The 17,523-nt window shown below is 42.5% G+C and overlaps 1 protein-coding gene across 2 annotated transcripts in view; it reads left to right on the top strand.

The window, feature by feature from the left end:
- The window catches only part of OSBPL5 (oxysterol binding protein like 5), a 105,302-nt gene that overhangs the window by 64,142 nt on the left and 23,637 nt on the right, over positions 1–17,523 (top strand). Inside the window, exons 7-14 of one of the 2 annotated variants that reach the window (XM_069740515.1) lie at positions 81–165; positions 1,297–1,468; positions 1,981–2,167; positions 4,589–4,773; positions 8,870–8,951; positions 9,371–9,469; positions 9,787–9,883; positions 16,708–16,806. In XM_069740515.1, the coding sequence (XP_069596616.1) occupies positions 81–165; positions 1,297–1,468; positions 1,981–2,167; positions 4,589–4,773; positions 8,870–8,951; positions 9,371–9,469; positions 9,787–9,883; positions 16,708–16,806 (1,006 nt within the window). Of the gene's footprint in view, positions 1–80; positions 166–1,296; positions 1,469–1,980; positions 2,168–4,588; positions 4,774–8,869; positions 8,952–9,370; positions 9,470–9,786; positions 9,884–16,692; positions 16,807–17,523 lie in introns of both variants that reach the window. The other variant, XM_069740513.1, reaches the window with a different exon arrangement.

The following is a 17,523-nucleotide window of genomic DNA, read 5'->3' as shown; positions in this document are numbered from 1 at the left end:
AGGCTATACATGAGGATTCGGCAAAATTCTAAGAACTTTTCCATATTTAGTCACTAGACACTAAATGTCTTGCTTTTCAGGGTCCTAAAGGTGAAAATGTTGGATCCATTACTCTACCTCTTCCGAGCAGCTACTTAATATTCAGGGCAGCTTCCGAATCTGATGGTAAGCCCGGAGTTTTTTTTTGTGCGCAATTGTTTATATAGATAAATGATAGAAAATATGGATTATTAGATTCGATTAAACTGTTTCTGTTGGAAATCACCAACAAGCATAAACATAAAGTATCAGTACGTATGAGGTGTACTTACATAGGTGCTGCACAACCCGCTTAATGTAATACTATGGGGACGAGACCAACAAGCTGTTAGCCAGCGTGGTGCACTACATGTTATCAACGTCACTGGCACCTTATCGATGTGCATTTATAATACTAAGCATCCACTAACCCGCATGGATGGTAGGTGTGAGACTGGATATCTCAGTCCTTTGCAAATGTGCTCCCTCCACCCCAACCCATTGGTGCCTGTCTGCATTATGAAGTGAGATGCTATTTTTACCTTGCATTGTTAAGTATGGCCTAATTATGGTGATGCATCATGGATTTGATCAAATCCTTTTCTTCTAATCGCTTTTAAATTTCAGGATTCACCAACAAGTAGCACTAAATGTGGCTAGGAGAGGCTTATTCAGCTGTACCTGTAGAAATAACATGCTTGATTTATCAAGATCTCGGTGAATTTGTCCAACTTGGATCGAATAGCTTAAATCTGACCAAAGACATGAGATTTTGGCCGACGTAGCAACTACAGGTGGTGGCATCTGCTAGCAAGTCGTTACGTTGCCGTTACACATTGTATCACAGTTAATCAGTTCAACTGTACTGAACAATCATCAGCTTCATTGATGAAATAAATGATTGTTTCAACCAACGAATGGCTGACAAAAGTTAGTAATTGTTAAAATACCGGTTGGGCATGTTGGCTTTTTTCCAGACGATGTTCTGCACTGGTTGCATCCAATTACTATTAGATATAGCAAGTTCATATTATCGGCCAATGCTGTCTGCTGCTGTGGCTATGGCCGAACAATTGTTTGTTTGTTCCTCAGCCCATTTTCATCTAAGGTGTTTGGCCAACTTTGAAAACACCATGTACACCAAAGTTCACCTTATCTGGTAACTAGTATCTAATATCTGCTCAGATTTCGACTCTGAATACATTTTAACCTTTTGTGATGCCTGGCATTCTGTTATACTTTTTTGAGACTTCCGACTTCGTTCTCCTTGTGTTTCAGGACGATGTTGGATGGATGCTCTTGAATTGGCTCTTCGGTGCTCCAGTCTCTTCAAGATTAATTTGCCCAAGCAAGGAAAGGAAGGAGATGCCATCACTCCACCTGATGTGACCCACAATGGGCTGTACACATTACTGCAGGCATCTACCATTTCAGAGCAGGAACTCTTCCTGTAAGATTCTTAGGCCTGTAGCTAAATTGCCAAAACTTATTTTAGCCAACCTTAATCAGGCTTTGGTAGTAGTTTAGAATCATGCACGGACTTCTTGCTCAGTCTGTGCTGGGCTTGTGACTCTACACAGCAGCCAGTCCGATCAAGTAGAGATGCAGTGTAAAGCATAGGATGGGAAAGAGCAAATTAGAGAGCTATCCCTGTGCCTGCTTGTGACATTGTAGGGAGAAAAAAATCTATAGTAATCCTTCCATGTCACATGATGTACAGACACCATTAATACAAACAGCTCCTCACATCTCACCTTTCTGGTATCCAAAATGAGGAGAGTCGCATTTTTTGGGGTTATCGGCAGTCATACATGAATTTTTTCTCATTTTAAATAAAGTTGGTCATTAAAAATATTATTGACATCATGGAATTCAATCTGATAGGTACTCGGATAGAAAATGTTAATAATCTGATAACATTTGTAATAATTTGATTTAGTGAGTAGATTTTTGTGGTTTTAGGCTTCATGAATCTGTAGCAGAAAATGATGCCTTGTCTGACAAGTCAGAAAAAGACAATATAGAAGAGTCTGAAACTGAACAAAGTCGGAAAACAAGCGAGAGCGACCAGTCCGAATTACACGGAGAGATCTCTCTAGATAGAGAAGGGACCACATACATGGAGGAACTGTATGAGGAATTTGGAGAGGTATGTTGAGACATGGTTTTATCCAGCAATATTACGGAAAATTGCCCATTTCAAAACTTGATTGCTGGACATGGTGGGAAAACTGCAAAACCAACCAGCCATCAAAATTATTATTAATGGTCGTGTGGTTTTGCTGTTAATGCCATTGTTTATTCACAAAATCATGTAACTATTAACAGTCAGGCTGAAACCCTTGCTGAATAGTGGTTTAAACGCATGCAGGCATGTACTTCACCTGAATGATGGCCCCTATGGGTGCAGTGGTGTAACTTGAAGCTCAAGGGCCCCAAAATATTCAATAGCCCAACTATCTATATCTTTAACAGAATTGGTCCTCTTATAAGGGCCATAGGGACCTTTTGAAATCACAAGACTTAAGGGCCTGGGTGTGACGGCAGTCCCTGTGTCCATTATAGATACACGTCTGTGTGGGTGAATGACAGTTTGGCAAACACTGCTTCTGATCGGTAGTAAAATCAGCAGCCGCGGGTCTCATGTCAGACTTTTTATCACTGTGCTAGCGGTGACCTCACCAGAAGGAGGTCACCGCAGTTCATTGGCACAGCTGGGAACACAGCCTCAGTGAGCTACGGTAACCTCGAAGATGTCACCGCCGGTCACTGATGCTGCGGTCCCAGCAGCTCATTCATCAGTAGTTCTCAGCCTGGACGGTCGCATCTTGGCACCATCCACGTTGAAAACTATTAATCCCCAGACATGGATTACGGCGTAGGACAGAACGTTGGACATCTGAGGGATATTGTTGGTTTTTTTAATTTTTGTTTTATTCCTGAGACTAGGGATTAAATAGAATAAGGCGTTAGGTGAGTATAACTGTGTATGTTATTTTTAAAGGAAAAGTGTGTTTTGTTTTTATTTCAAATGAAAGACTTTATTCTGGCTGTATCTTTATTTACCATATAACTATAGGATTAGTAATGGCTAGACACCTCTCCATTAAAAATCCGTAGGCTTGATGTTACCGGACACTACAAAGGTGACATCAACCCCACAAAGATGAACCCCATTTGTCACCACTACAGGACAAGTGGGAAGAGCCGGGCAAAGCGCCAGAATTGGCACATCCTAATAGATGTGCCTTTTCTGGGCGGCTGCAGGCTGCTATTTTTTAGGCTTGGGGGGCAATATTCATGGCCCCTTACCAGCCTGAGAATACCAGCCCCCAGCAGCTGTCTGCTTTAACAAGGCTGATTGTCAAAGATCGGGGGCCTCACACCATTTTTTTTATTATTAAAAACAGCATGGGGAGCTCTATTCTTGATAACCAGCCTTGCTGAAGCTGACAGCTGAGGGTTGCAGTCCTCAGCTGGCAGCTTTGCCTGGCTGGTTATCAAAAATACAAGGGAACCCAAGCCTTTTTTAAATTTTATTTATTTATTTAGAGCACAGGCGCCGGCTGATGAATACTCCCATCAGCCGCCGCCGCCTGCTCTCACTGTTATAAGCGGCAAAAGGCATCAGTTGATGGGAACAGTAGCCCCATCAGCTGGCGTCAATGACTGAAGGTAAACTTTTTACCTCCGATCACAGCTGCGGGTTCATGTTGTCATTTGACAATGTGCAAACCGCAGCTGTCTGGACCGCGGTAATTAGTTTACCGTCAATCAGAAGCAGTGTTTGCCGCGTTGTCATGCACATGTTAGCATGGCAAACACTGGATGTTCAGGCCCCCCAAGTGAATGGGGTTCGGAGCTGGGTACTGTTCTGGTACATGAATCCGAACTTTTATTAACTGTTCGGCTAAACCCGTTAGACCCAAACATCAAGGGGTCCAACAACATGTTGTTCTGCACCTGCTAGATTTATTTTCATAATGGTTTCCCCAAGCTTTTCATATCTTCTCCTGGATGTCTGAAATGATGACACTTGTCCAAACACTTAGTTGTCTGTTCTTTTTATTTTGCATACTGCTTTTTACTGGACTGGGAACGTGCAGACTCAGTGTACATTGCTTCCACTATCACGATACTCCATGTTGTACACACTCTCCACTACAGCCCTTCAAGGCAAACAACTGATCGCAGGTGGGAGATGATGAGTCTCAGTCATTTCTTACGCTGCTCTGGTAAAACCTGAGCTCAGATTTCTATTTCCAAGAAAGACAGTTTTCCTGTAAGGCAGTACTGATGAATGGGATCCAATAAGTGTTATCATGTACAAATCACATATGGAAAATGGGGCTGTTTTTTGTGACACATTGTGTTCAGCCTTGTTTGTTGGAAGACAATAGCTAGAAGTGGTTCATCGTATATCTGGTACAAAATGAGGCAGAAGTTTAGAACCTGTCCAAATCTGCAATCATTATTTGACTGCTTCAATGTTCCTTCTTGTTTACATATGAAATGCAATGATATGGTGTCCATGTCCCTAAACTGATTCATTGTTTTACATCTAAACTAGATTGGAGAAGCGTCGCAGATGGAGACAGTGTCTGATGAAAACAAAAGCCTGATGTGGACGCTGCTAAAACAAATGAGACCCGGCATGGACCTGTCTAGGGTCGTTCTACCAACATTTATCCTGGAGCCTCGCTCTTTTCTGAACAAATTATCGGATTATTACTATCACGCAGACATCCTATCACAGTGAGTCCGTAACACAGGAGATATATAAATATATATATATATATAAGAGCAAAAAAATTTGAGAAGTTTTATCTAATTTGAACATTTTTAATGTTTTTCTGTGTTTTCACATGGCCTAGATTCATGCACATGTGCTGCACTCACTATTCTGCTGGTGCAGTCACTGTGTACATACATTACATTACTGATCCTGTATTATACTCCAGAGCTGCACTCACTATTCTGCTGCTGCAGTCACTGTGTACATACATTACATTACTGATCCTGTATTATACTCCAGAGCTGCACTCACTATTCTGCTCGTGCAGTCACTGTACCTGTATGGTGCAGTCACTGTATTCTGCTGGTGCAGTCACATTACATTACTGATCCTGTACGGATACTGTATTATACCCCAGAGCTGCACTCACTATTCTGCTGGTGCAGTCACTGTGTACATACATTACATTACTGATCTGGAGTTACATCCTGTATTATACCCCAGAGCTGCACTCACTATTCTGCTAGTACAGTCACTGTGTACATACATTACATTACTGATCCCGAGTTACATCTTGTATTATACTCCAGAGCTGCACTCACTATTCTGCTGGTGCAGTCACTGTGTACATACATTACATTACTGATCCTGTATTATACTCCAGAGCTGCACTCACTATTCTGCTGGTGCAGTCACTGTATTCTGCTGGTGCAGTCACATTACATTACTGATCCTGTACGGATACTGTATTATACCCCAGAGCTGCACTCACTATTCTGCTGGTGCAGTCACTGTGTACATACATTACATTACTGATCCTGAGTTCCATCCTGTATTATACCCCAGAGCTGCACTCACTATTCTGCTGGTACAGTCACTGTGTACATACATTACATTACTGATCCCGAGTTACATCTTGTATTATACTCCAGAGCTGCACTCACTATTCTGCGCTTTTAGTTAATGGTCATTGGTGATAATATCCTGTTTTCTCAGGAGATAATCTGTGGTCAGATGATAAATCTGGCAGTAGCTTTCGCTCCTCTTCCTAATATAACAGCAGAATTGAGATGATTACACAATGACTCCAAGTTGCTCCTCTGACTGTTCCACCCCATGCCATTTATAAGGGAGTCATGTCAGCTATGGCCTATCAGTTTTATAGCCAGGGGCAGTGATGTTATCAGAAAATAAAAAACTCGAGATTATCTCATGTCTGCAGGAAGCAAGTCCTATATTTGTCTGGATTCATTCGTCATCTGTAAGTTTTCGTCCTATGTGTCTGCAGTTAGATGAATTTGTGTTGTTGCGCTCCTCCGGCGATCCGCTAAAAAGACCTGGGTTTTGCTCATTATTTCTTGACCTTATAGAGAAACAAGGTCGACTCTCAGAGGCTTGTCTGGATTACACTCTACCAGTCGATTAAAAGCTGGACGATGAATAGCAGATGTCTTTCTGCATTGTCTTTGGTCTATTTGATTATCCTGAGAAGAGTCATTCAATTATGGGTCCATCAATCTGATCAAAAGCAAGTGCACTTACGTCAGACAGCACTAAAGGCTCAGCAACACCATGATAAGTGGCTTCTTATTCTCCACAAATGGAGCCTAAATGTAACAGAATAGGCAGATTTATACGTATCTATCACCATACTGGAATGTGGAGACTATCCTGCAACCAGGACACACTGTCAGCTCTCTTTATTTGCCTCTATAGAGTTCTATACCCCAGAACCACACTACTGCCATACAGTGCCCAAATAATAGTGCTATTCTTCACTATACACTGTAAAATGTGCTGACCTTTAGAAATACCCTGGTTTAGGGAAAGAGGGAAAAAAAGAGACAAGTGCGGCGCTTCCTCGGAGCGTAATATGTTTTTACCAACAGTAAAAAAATTCTTTTAATTGTGGTTATGCTCACCTTCAAATCGGTAAGAAATGCACGTTGAGATTCTCAAGGAATCAATTCTTTAGACCAGGGGTCCCCAACTCCAGTCCTCAAGGCCCATTAACAGGTCATGTTTTCAGGATTTCCTTTGCATTGCACAGGTGATGCAATTATTACCTGGGCAAGACTAAGGAAATCCTGAAAACATGACCTGTTGGTGGGCCTTGAGGACTGGAGTTGGGGACCCCTGCTTTAGACAACTCTTCTCTGTGTCTTGTGTAATCCAATAAGGTGTGCAGCTCACTTTGGAGAACTATATGTTGATCCTGCTTCGGATCCACATAGGTGGTGAATTAAAAGAGAAAATAAACTCCAAGCAAATGTGGCGCTAAGCACCTTAGGATTTTTTGAATGCATCCACTTCCAGTGAAAAAATGTTAATAAAAGTTAATTTACTTTGTCAAAACAAAAACAAGGAAAAAAAACAACAAAATTATATTTTGAAAATACAGTACAGCGCGTTTCAGCGGCTATTTTTACAGTGCAGCCTTCATTAGGTAACAAAAAAAAAAAACATACAGAAGCACTAGGGGTCCCGTCCTGCTAATCCCTTCTAGGAACCCTCATAAATAAGAAAACTTGGAGGTTGTAACATCACCTTATAGTGCTTTTGTATGATTGTTGATGAAGGCTGCACTGTAAAAACAGCAGCCGAAACGCGTTGTACTGTATTTTAAAAATACAGGTTCTGTGATGGGACGTTGATGGGACCTCAGTGGAGTAAAAACCTGATGGTAGTTTATCAATAAAATATATGGAATAAAAGTTTCCTTCTGATCATAATCTATCAGACAGATGTTTTGCGACAGGATCGTCATGCAGAAAACAAGTCTGATCTACTTTGCTTACAGAATTGCTGGAAAACATAAAATCCTGTAGAGATTTGTTGTTTTATTTAGAATTTTTTTTTATTGTTAGTTTCATAAACGATCTGCGCAGTAATATTCCAACAATTACCTGAGAATTAGATTTTTCCTGAACAGACTCCGAAGCTCCTGGCAGGAAAAGGACGAGTCTTGCAGTTTTCAATGCTTACCAGGATAATTAAATGTAGTTAAGGTTATATAACTTCTTCATCGGGATCACTCTCAGGCTCATTATCATTTACTTCATGCTGTAAAAATGGAAATGAAATAGAATATTGCAGTGTGATAGCGAGTCATCGGGAAATGGTGGAAAGACACACAGAAAATGGCTCCAGAGTGACAATAAAAAGAGTCAGCAGTCTAATAGCCGCAATAGACAATATTTTTGGCAAATTTTCATTTTCCATATGGTGCACTGCCGACATATACCATAGCGTCTATTCAACGCAATTCAAAAAGTATAAGTGAAGACTGTACCTGTGTCCTCCCTGTATTTAGGTTTTTAATACAGAAATAAGCATATATATTAAATATATTATTGCACTTGACTTTTCAGTGTTCCCATAGGTTGGGGAGGATGCTAGTGTAAGGATCTGTCTAAGGTCGTTGGCTCAAAAAGGCAACCCCCTGACAGACTTAGCACAGAGGAACCCTACCCTTATACTGTGATTTCGACTTAAAACCAGGACCCGCTAGGTTACGATCACAGAGTAGCTGATTGCCACAGGAAAGAGTCGGACGCAAGAGTTGGTCAAACAAGCCGGGTCAGTAACAGAAGAGTCCAGATAGGAACAAAATATAGAGACAAGACCATAATCAGGGACAGGGGTCAAGTACCAAGAGGTCAGGCAATGGAGAGTCAAATTAGCCGAGGTCAGGACCAAGGTGGAAAAGCAGAGTAAGATGAAGTTAGGATCACGAGTATAAAGAATGCAACAAAAGCACACCAGCTGACCAAATACAATAAGGCTAGGGCTATATGGCGATATCTCATTTAATAATGCAAAGAGTCAAAAATGTTAAATATGTTTGATTTCCGTAGCTGGACTCACTTGCGCTAGACTTCAGTACAAATAATTTGGGACTATGATTTGGCTAATCTTTTTTTAAATCAGCAAAAGGTTTTAAATAGAAGAACCAGGAGGAGATATAACCGCTCGGAAGATGAGCTCTGTGTCCTCCCTACATTCTGCTCATCAGCTATTACACCACTATTATATATACACTTATTTATAAAGATAATAATGGTCCAGGATGCCACAGTCCTCTAATCTTACAAGCAACATTTACTGTGATTTCAGGGCAGCAGTGGAAGACGACCCTTACTGTCGAATGAAGCAAGTGCTGAAATGGTATTTGTCAGGATTTTATAAGAAACCAAAGGTAATAATTATGTTACCTTGTTCTATCATTAGAGAAGTTAGCTTAGGCTACGTTCAGACTAGCGTTGTGCGCCGCTGCGTCGGCGACGCGACGCACAACGCACCGAAAAACGCGGCAAAACGCACGCAAAAACGCTGCGTTTTGCGACGCGTGCGTCGTTTTTTGCCGAAAATCGGATGCAAAAAAAAGGCAACTTGTTGCGTTTTCTTGGTCCGACGCTTGCGGCAAAAAAGACGCACGCGTCGCAAAACGCAACAAGCAAAAACGCATGCGTCCCCCATGTTAAACATAGGGGCGCATGACGCGTGCGTCGCCGCTGCGTCGCCCGACGCGGCGCCGACTAGCACAACGCTAGTCTGAACGTAGCCTTAACGGGTAATGACTAAGACTTTTCCTAATTCCCTCCATTAATCTTATAGGGAATAAAGAAGCCGTATAACTCCATTTTGGGAGAGAAATTTCGCTGCTGTTGGTTTCATCCACAGACAAATAGTCACACGTTTTACATAGCAGAACAGGTAACGGATCTCAGTACTTTAATTATGGGAAGTGATCAGGGGTTGTATGTGGTGGGAAGATTGAATCAAGGCCTGCAAATCGCAGTGTATGCTGATGGTGGAAATGGAATATATTTTGCTCTTCTTCCCAGCCCTCATGTAGATCTCCAGTTTGCAATCTTTATAAGGATGTGCAATGTTAGCAACCGCAAATGCCATGGATTGATGAGAAAGCTGAGAGGAGAGAGACTTTTAGCAAATCGGGTCATTGCGATTTTGCATATAGGATATGCATAGGTATCTCTATGTTTAATCTACATTTTTCCTATTTCTTGCAGGTTAGTCATCACCCACCAGTGTCGGCCTTCCATGTCAGCAACAGGAAAGACGGATTTTGCATCACAGGAAGCATTTTGGCCAGATCCAAATTTTATGGTAACATCTGATTTCTTTATTCTAGATGTTAACTTTATCATTTAGTCTTTAACTCGGGGGGTAGACTTGGCATATAGTGGAATGGCCAATATAACAAAGCCAGATATACAGCATGGGTACATGAACACCCTAGAACACAGATACTTAAAGTACAAATGATCAATATTACCTGAATCTAACAGGATAAAACGCTAGTGCACAATATATCTAAATATACAATGCTGTGCTGCAGAGAACTGAAAAAAATCATATACGCATAGGACATGTTAAAAATTATGTAGGGGGAGGAGCATGAATTTTAGTATTACCCCTTGTACAATTATAGGTAAATACAGCATAAAAGCCAAACTGATATCCCATAATAATGACATTATGTTAACTGAAAAATATGTGCCATTAAAGGGGTACAAGAAATAATAACAATCTTTATTTTTTATATAGCGCTAACATATTCCGCAGCGCTTTACAGTTTTGCACACATTATCATCACTGTCCCCGATGGGGCTCACAATCTAAATTCCCTATCAGTATGTCTTTGGAGTGTGGGAGGAAACCGGAGTGTCGGGAGGAAACCCACGCAAACATGGGGAGAACATACAAACTCCTTGTAGATTTTGTCCAAGGTGGGATTAGAACCCAGGACCCCAGCGCTGCAAGGCTGCTGTGCTAACCACTGAGCCACCGTGCTGTGTACTTATAAGAAATGAGGTTGTGTACCTATATAAGGCAACTGCTCACCTCCGCTCCTACACCCCCTGAGGAAGCATGTAGCAAAACACACGGAGCGAGGGGCGCAGGAGTTGTTCTACTATAATATAAACCTGTGTCTGAGTGGTTATTATTTATTCTTATGTGACTGACACTTTAACTTCTTTACTCTGATATCTTTTGTGTTTGATTCTTATTTTGTATATCTATACAATACTTGCACTGCTTCTTGTTCCCCAGATTGACTTTTATACCGTATTAGCCTATGATTGTATATTGGATGATAATGACAATACTACTCCTCAACCACCATTGTTTTTAACTTGGCTTTTATGTATATGGCTGTTTTCAACATTTTTGTAAGCCCAGTTCTTAGTTCTTTGCTTTAATGGATTGTATATTTAGTGATATTGTGTACGAGCATTTTATCCTGTTAGATTCGGGTAATATTGGTTTATTTTCAATCATGTAATGGGACATGGAGGCACCTACCTTCCTATGATATGGCCCTCCGTTATATTCACCTTTACACAGGATTATAGAGAGCCTTTCACCAGTTTTAGCATGTTATACCGGCCACATCATGGAACAGTGGCTGCAGAGCTGAATAAAACGTCTGCTATTTTTTATTTTCTCATCTCTGTTGCATAGATATTAGCTTGTAAAGTTTAGGTTAAAATCTGTGATTATCTGAACTGGGCGTTACCAGAGATTTGTTTTTGGGGGCTTGTTCTTTTTCCCCCATGAATGATGTTGACCAATCATAAGCAAGAAGCGTCATGCAGGGGAAAAAAAGAACACGCCCCCGAAAGGTCAGAAAAACATGCTTTCTCCTGTCAGATGTAATGATAGATAGCCATGCTGTCTGCATCTAGTGTACATAGTACAGCAGAGCCGAGTGTGATTACCAACATCTCCAGTATTCATCTCAAGGCAGTCAGTGTGGGCGGAGAGGCTGTCAAAATTGTGAGAGAAGAGCTTCAACTGCAGAGGTGTTTGTATTGACACATAGCTCAGCTCTATGCCCAACCACCCCACACTGACAAATGTGAGATGTAAACTGGCGGTGTTTGTAATCATGCTCAGCCCTGCTGTACTCTACACTGTAGCTGCAGATATCAAGGCCAGCTATCATTACTTCTAACAGGAGAAGGCAGGTTATTCTGACCTTTTTGGAGCATGTTCTTTTTTCTACGTTCTGCTCAAAGCTTATAGGTCAGTGTCGTGCAGTGGTAGAAGAACACATCCCCAAAGACAAATATCTGTTGACGCCCAGTTGGACTTATAAATTATAACCTAAACTTTACAAGTTAATATCTACGCAACAGAGCTGAGAAATATAACTCTTTTTTTTTTTAAGCTCTGCAGCAAGTATTTCAGGATGTGGCCAATTTAACAAGCAAAAACTGGTAAAAAGTCCTTTTCCGAAAACTGCAAAGAGCCCTTGCTACTCGTGTAAGATGCATTGATGTTCCAGATAATGAGTAATACTCTATATAGTATTATGTAAGTCATCTGAAGATCATACAAAAAAAACACTGGATTTTTCGTACCCATAGGGATTGTCACATAGAAAGACGACACTTGAGGACAGCTAATTGTGCATTAGATTTTGCTTGATTAGAACAGTTACTGTATGGCATTATACACTGCAGAAATGAGCAATTAGAAAATATAATATGGTGCCAATTCTCTTTATTACTTTACATTATGACTCATTTTTTAGCTCCTACTGTGTAAATAAATATTTTGTCGCTATCTTGAAACAGCCAATAAGCTGATCTTACTATAATTTATTTATTGTAATTAAGACTTGTGCTATTAGCCCAGGCCAGATGACCTCATTAACACATAACACCCATGATCACCCCCAAAAAATGGTTATTGAATATGGTAGCTTCAGCATTTTATGTGTTAATGAAGAAGACTTCTGGGACTATTAAGTTGTCAATTAATCTTTTCCGGATTCAAAGTCCTAAATTCACATTAAATTGATAATAATGGGTCTAGGAACATCAAGCCTGTTTGAAAAACAACAAAGACATAGAAAATGAACCATTCCTACAGCACAGGAAGGAGTCCGGCAATGGTGGCATTACGAGCCAGCTCCAGCAGCATCCGGTGCATGCGCAGTGAAGCAAGGTGGACCAGCCTGGATGCCGCTGGAGCTGGATTTTAATACCAGCAATGCTTATTTAAGAAGACTGGTACCGCCCCCTTGACTCCTTACAAAATAGTGCATGCTACATTGTTCAAAGGCTATCACTAGCCTGTATAACTCTATGCAGTGGTTTAGCGATGGTATACTAAATGACAAGTTCTCTTTGCTGACTTGGATTAATCAAAGCTTTTACAACCAGAAAACTGTTTTAAAACACTTTGAAAAGTTGAACACAAATGCTTGAATGGAATAATATTTCTGGCAAGGAAATTCACACCACTGAGGACATGCATCAAATTCATTAAGTGCTATCTGCCCCTTACTAAATTTGGTGCATCGCTCTCCAGTGAGCCCTCCAGTCTAGATAAATCAGGTCTAAGAAGTTGATAAAAATGGGGCACACATGTATCTAAATCTACACTATGTGTTATATATCAGCACATCCAGGATAAATCATTCCTGGACGTACAAATCCCAGAATCTTATATTCTCCCTGACCTCCAGGATACGTCCTCTGCCAGTATCAGCCAAGCAGCATGGTGCTGTCACTCCATCTAACTGAAGAGAGGCGACAGCCCCTGTCATGTATCATTTGACAGTTCCAGGGAGAATGATGACATGCAAAAACCAAGCCAAAATATCTTAGACGTCAGAGTGGTAAAAGATATTCTGTTCAGAAACTTTCACTGTCGAGGTATATTCCAAGAGCCTCAATAAAGTATTTACCGTATATACTCGAGTATAAGCCGACCCGAGTATAAGCCGACCCCCCTAATTTTGCCACAAAAAACTGGGAAAACCTATTGACTCGAGTATAAGCCTAGGGTGGAAATGCAGCATTTACCGGTGAATTTCAAAAATAAAAATAGATCATTATTTCCCCATAGCTGTGCCATATAGTGCTGTGCACCGTTCATACTGTCCCATATCTGTGCCATATAGTGCTGTGCACCATTCATACTGCCCCATATCTGTGCCATATAGTGTTCTGCACCGTTCATACTGCCCCATATCTGTGCCCCATATAGTGCTGTGCACCGTTCATACTGCCCCATATCTGTGTCATATAGTGCTCTGCACCGTTCATACTGTCCCATATCTGTGCCCCATATAGTGCTCTGCACCGTTCATACTGCCCCATATCTGTGCCCCATATAGTGCTCTGCACCGTTCATACTGCCCCATATCTGTGCCCCATATATGCTCTGCACCGTTCATACTGCCCCATATCTGTGCCCCATGTAGTGCTCTGTACCGTTCATACTGCCCCATATCTGTGCCATATAGTGCTCTGCGCCGTTCATACTGCCCCATATCTGTGCCCCATATAGTGCTCTGCGCCGTTCATACTGCCCCATATCTGTGCCCCATATAGTGCTCTGCGCCGTTCATACTGCCCCATATCTGTGCCCCATATATGCTCTGCACCGTTCATACTGCCCCATATCTGTGCCCCATGTAGTGCTCTGTACCGTTCATACTGCCCCATATCTGTGCCCCATATAGTGCTCTGCGCCGTTCATACTGCCCCATATCTGTGCCCCATATAGTGCTCTGCGCCGTTCATACTGTCCCATATCTGTGCCCCATATAGTGCTCTGCACCGTTCATACTGCCCCATATCTGTGCCCCATATAGTGCTCTGCACCGTTCATACTGCCCCATATCTGTGCCATATAGTGCTGTGCACCATTCATACTGCCCCATATCTGTGCCATATAGTGTTCTGCACCGTTCATACTGCCCCATATCTGTGCCCCATATAGTGCTCTGGGCCGTTCATACTGCCCCATATCTGTGCCCCATATAGTGCTGTGCACCGTTCATACTGCCCCATATCTGTGTCATATAGTGCTCTGCACCGTTCATACTGTCCCATATCTGTGCCCCATATAGTGCTCTGCACCGTTCATACTGCCCCATATCTGTGCCCCATATAGTGCTCTGCACCGTTCATACTGCCCCATATCTGTGCCCCATATATGCTCTGCACCGTTCATACTGCCCCATATCTGTGCCCCATGTAGTGCTCTGTACCGTTCATACTGCCCCATATCTGTGCCATATAGTGCTCTGCGCCGTTCATACTGCCCCATATCTGTGCCCCATATAGTGCTCTGCGCCGTTCATACTGCCCCATATCTGTGCCCCATATAGTGCTCTGCGCCGTTCATACTGCCCCATATCTGTGCCCCATATATGCTCTGCACCGTTCATACTGCCCCATATCTGTGCCCCATGTAGTGCTCTGTACCGTTCATACTGCCCCATATCTGTGCCCCATATAGTGCTCTGCGCCGTTCATACTGCCCCATATCTGTGCCCCATATAGTGCTCTGCGCCGTTCATACTGTCCCATATCTGTGCCCCATATAGTGCTCTGCACCGTTCATACTGCCCCATATCTGTGCCCCATATAGTGCTCTGCACCGTTCATACTGCCCCATATCTGTGTCCCATATAGTGCTCTGCACCGTTCATTATTGCCCCATATCTGTGCCCCATATAGTGCTCTGCGCCGTTCATACTGTCCCATATCTGTGCCCTATATGCTCTGCACCGTTCATACTGCCCCATATCTGTGCCCCATATAGTGCTCTGCACCGTTCATACTGCCCCATATAGTGCTCTGCACCGTTCATTATTGCCCTATAGCTGTGCCCCATATAATGCTCTGCACCATTCATACTGTCCCATAGATGCTCCACATAAATCTGTGCCGCTGCTGCAATAAAAAAAAAAAAGAGCCATACTCACCTCTCTTGATTGCAGCTCCCGGCGTCTCGTTCCGGCGTCCGGTCCCGGCGTCTCTCTGCTCGGACTGATCAGGCAGAGGGGGCCGCGCACACTATATGCGTCATCGCGCCCTCTGACCTGAACAGTCAGAGCGCATAGACGCTGGGAAGATGGAGCGGCGCCCGGCGGCTGGAACGGGGACAGGTGAATATTACATACTTACCTGGTCCCGACGTCCGGCTCCCCCTGCCGTCCCACGGTCTTTGGTGCCGCAGCTTCTTTCTCTATCAGCGGTCAGCGTTACCGCTGATTAGAGAAATGAATAGGCGGCTCCACCCCTATGGGAGGTGGAGCCGCCTATTCATTTCTCTAATGAGCGGTACCACGTGACCGCTGTACAGGGGAAGAGCTGCAGCACAGAAGACCGTGGGACGGCAGGGGGAGCCCCAGGATCGCTGGGACTAGGTAAGTATGCCTCAGCGCCCTCACCCCCTCACCCGCCGACCCTGCCACCCACCTTGACTCGAGTATAAGCCGAGAGGGGCACTTTCAGCCCAAAAATTTGGGCTGAAAATCTCGGCTTATACTCGAGTATATACGGTATGTACCACCAAGAGAAAATGAGAACAAGGAAGCAGGAACTTTTTTTTTTTAAGAGATTAAAATTGACATTCCTATTTTTAAAAATGAGAACAGTCCTAATAGTGGATTATTATTCCATCGTTCCATAGTTTAGGTGTCTGTCCATTGTCAAGCCAGACATGCATTACTGGATGAGCAGTTTGACTACCAGAGGTACCGTGGGACCCAAGATGGGAAGGGGCTGTGACACCTGCAGGAGAGGGAGCTGCTGCCTTCAGGTTTCTGGATTGAGTTCAAAACTAGCAAAGGACCCAGGCTTATGAAGAGTTTCAGCAAACAGATGTTTTTATAGAGTTTTTTTTTACAGTTTGGTAGTTGCTCATGTGCAGTAGGAAAGGGTTAAAATGTCTCATGTATAGCATTCAAATTTTGGGATTTATGCCATAAGTGATAGAGACAGGGGTTAGCAAGAAGGTGCCAAGATCCTACATATATAGTGGTGCACGGGGATGAAAAATACTGTACATATACAATACAGGACTGAGATGAAACTATATTTGTATATTAGGAAATGCTTCTTTTCGTGATGTAGTACCATATCACAGTTCCAGATTATTTACAGTGTCCACCTATGTAGGAAACTCGCTGTCTGCAATACTAGATGGAAAAGCGAGGCTCACGTTTATGACCCGCGATGAAGATTACATCATCACCATGCCGTATGCGCATTGTAAAGGTATGAGAAGGTGTTCCTTTTAACATGGTTGACTGCTGGATAAGATTGGAACTTCTGGGACCACAAAATTGTTATTAGTAAGGGTCTGTCTCTGTTTTATAGTTTACCGGTAGTGACGAGCGAATGTGTTCAGATAAGGTGTTATCCGAGCATGTTCCTGTGCCGAGTGTCTTCGGTGTGCTCAGAAAATATGTTTGCGTGCCCGCCGCCGCATGTCTCGCGACTGTTCGAGTGCGGCAACACATACAGGGATTTCCCTATTTGTTAGAATGACAACGGGAGTCCCGCACTGTCGCATCAACAGACGCCGCTGAATCCCTGGCAGGAGCAGTCTGTGCCCAGGAAGAACAGCAGCGGGCACAGCAGGCAGGAAAGTGCTAACACAGATATGTTTTTTTGGGGGGGGGGGGGATAACACAAAAACCCATACATCTTGGAACTGCAATTATACAAAACTCAATATAACAATATCTAAACTACCATATAGAACAGACTGAGTATAAGTGCCATAAAAATAAATTTTATTGAATATATATACATATTTTAAACTATTTTTATTGAAATTATAATAATAAACAATTCAGATAATGACATCATTGACAAGAATAAGAAATTCTGCAATTCCCCAAACCCCCCTACCTGCGTGCACATATTATAATAAGCAGATCAAAATATATATATTTTTTAATATCCTCCTGAGGAAGTTACATTACGAAA

This window comes from Ranitomeya imitator, chromosome 9 (assembly GCF_032444005.1).
Source record: "Ranitomeya imitator isolate aRanImi1 chromosome 9, aRanImi1.pri, whole genome shotgun sequence".
NCBI classification, from domain to species: Eukaryota; Metazoa; Chordata; class Amphibia; order Anura; family Dendrobatidae; genus Ranitomeya; species Ranitomeya imitator.
Note: the sequence above shows the minus strand (reverse complement) of the source record. Positions and strands in the feature narration are given on the sequence as shown.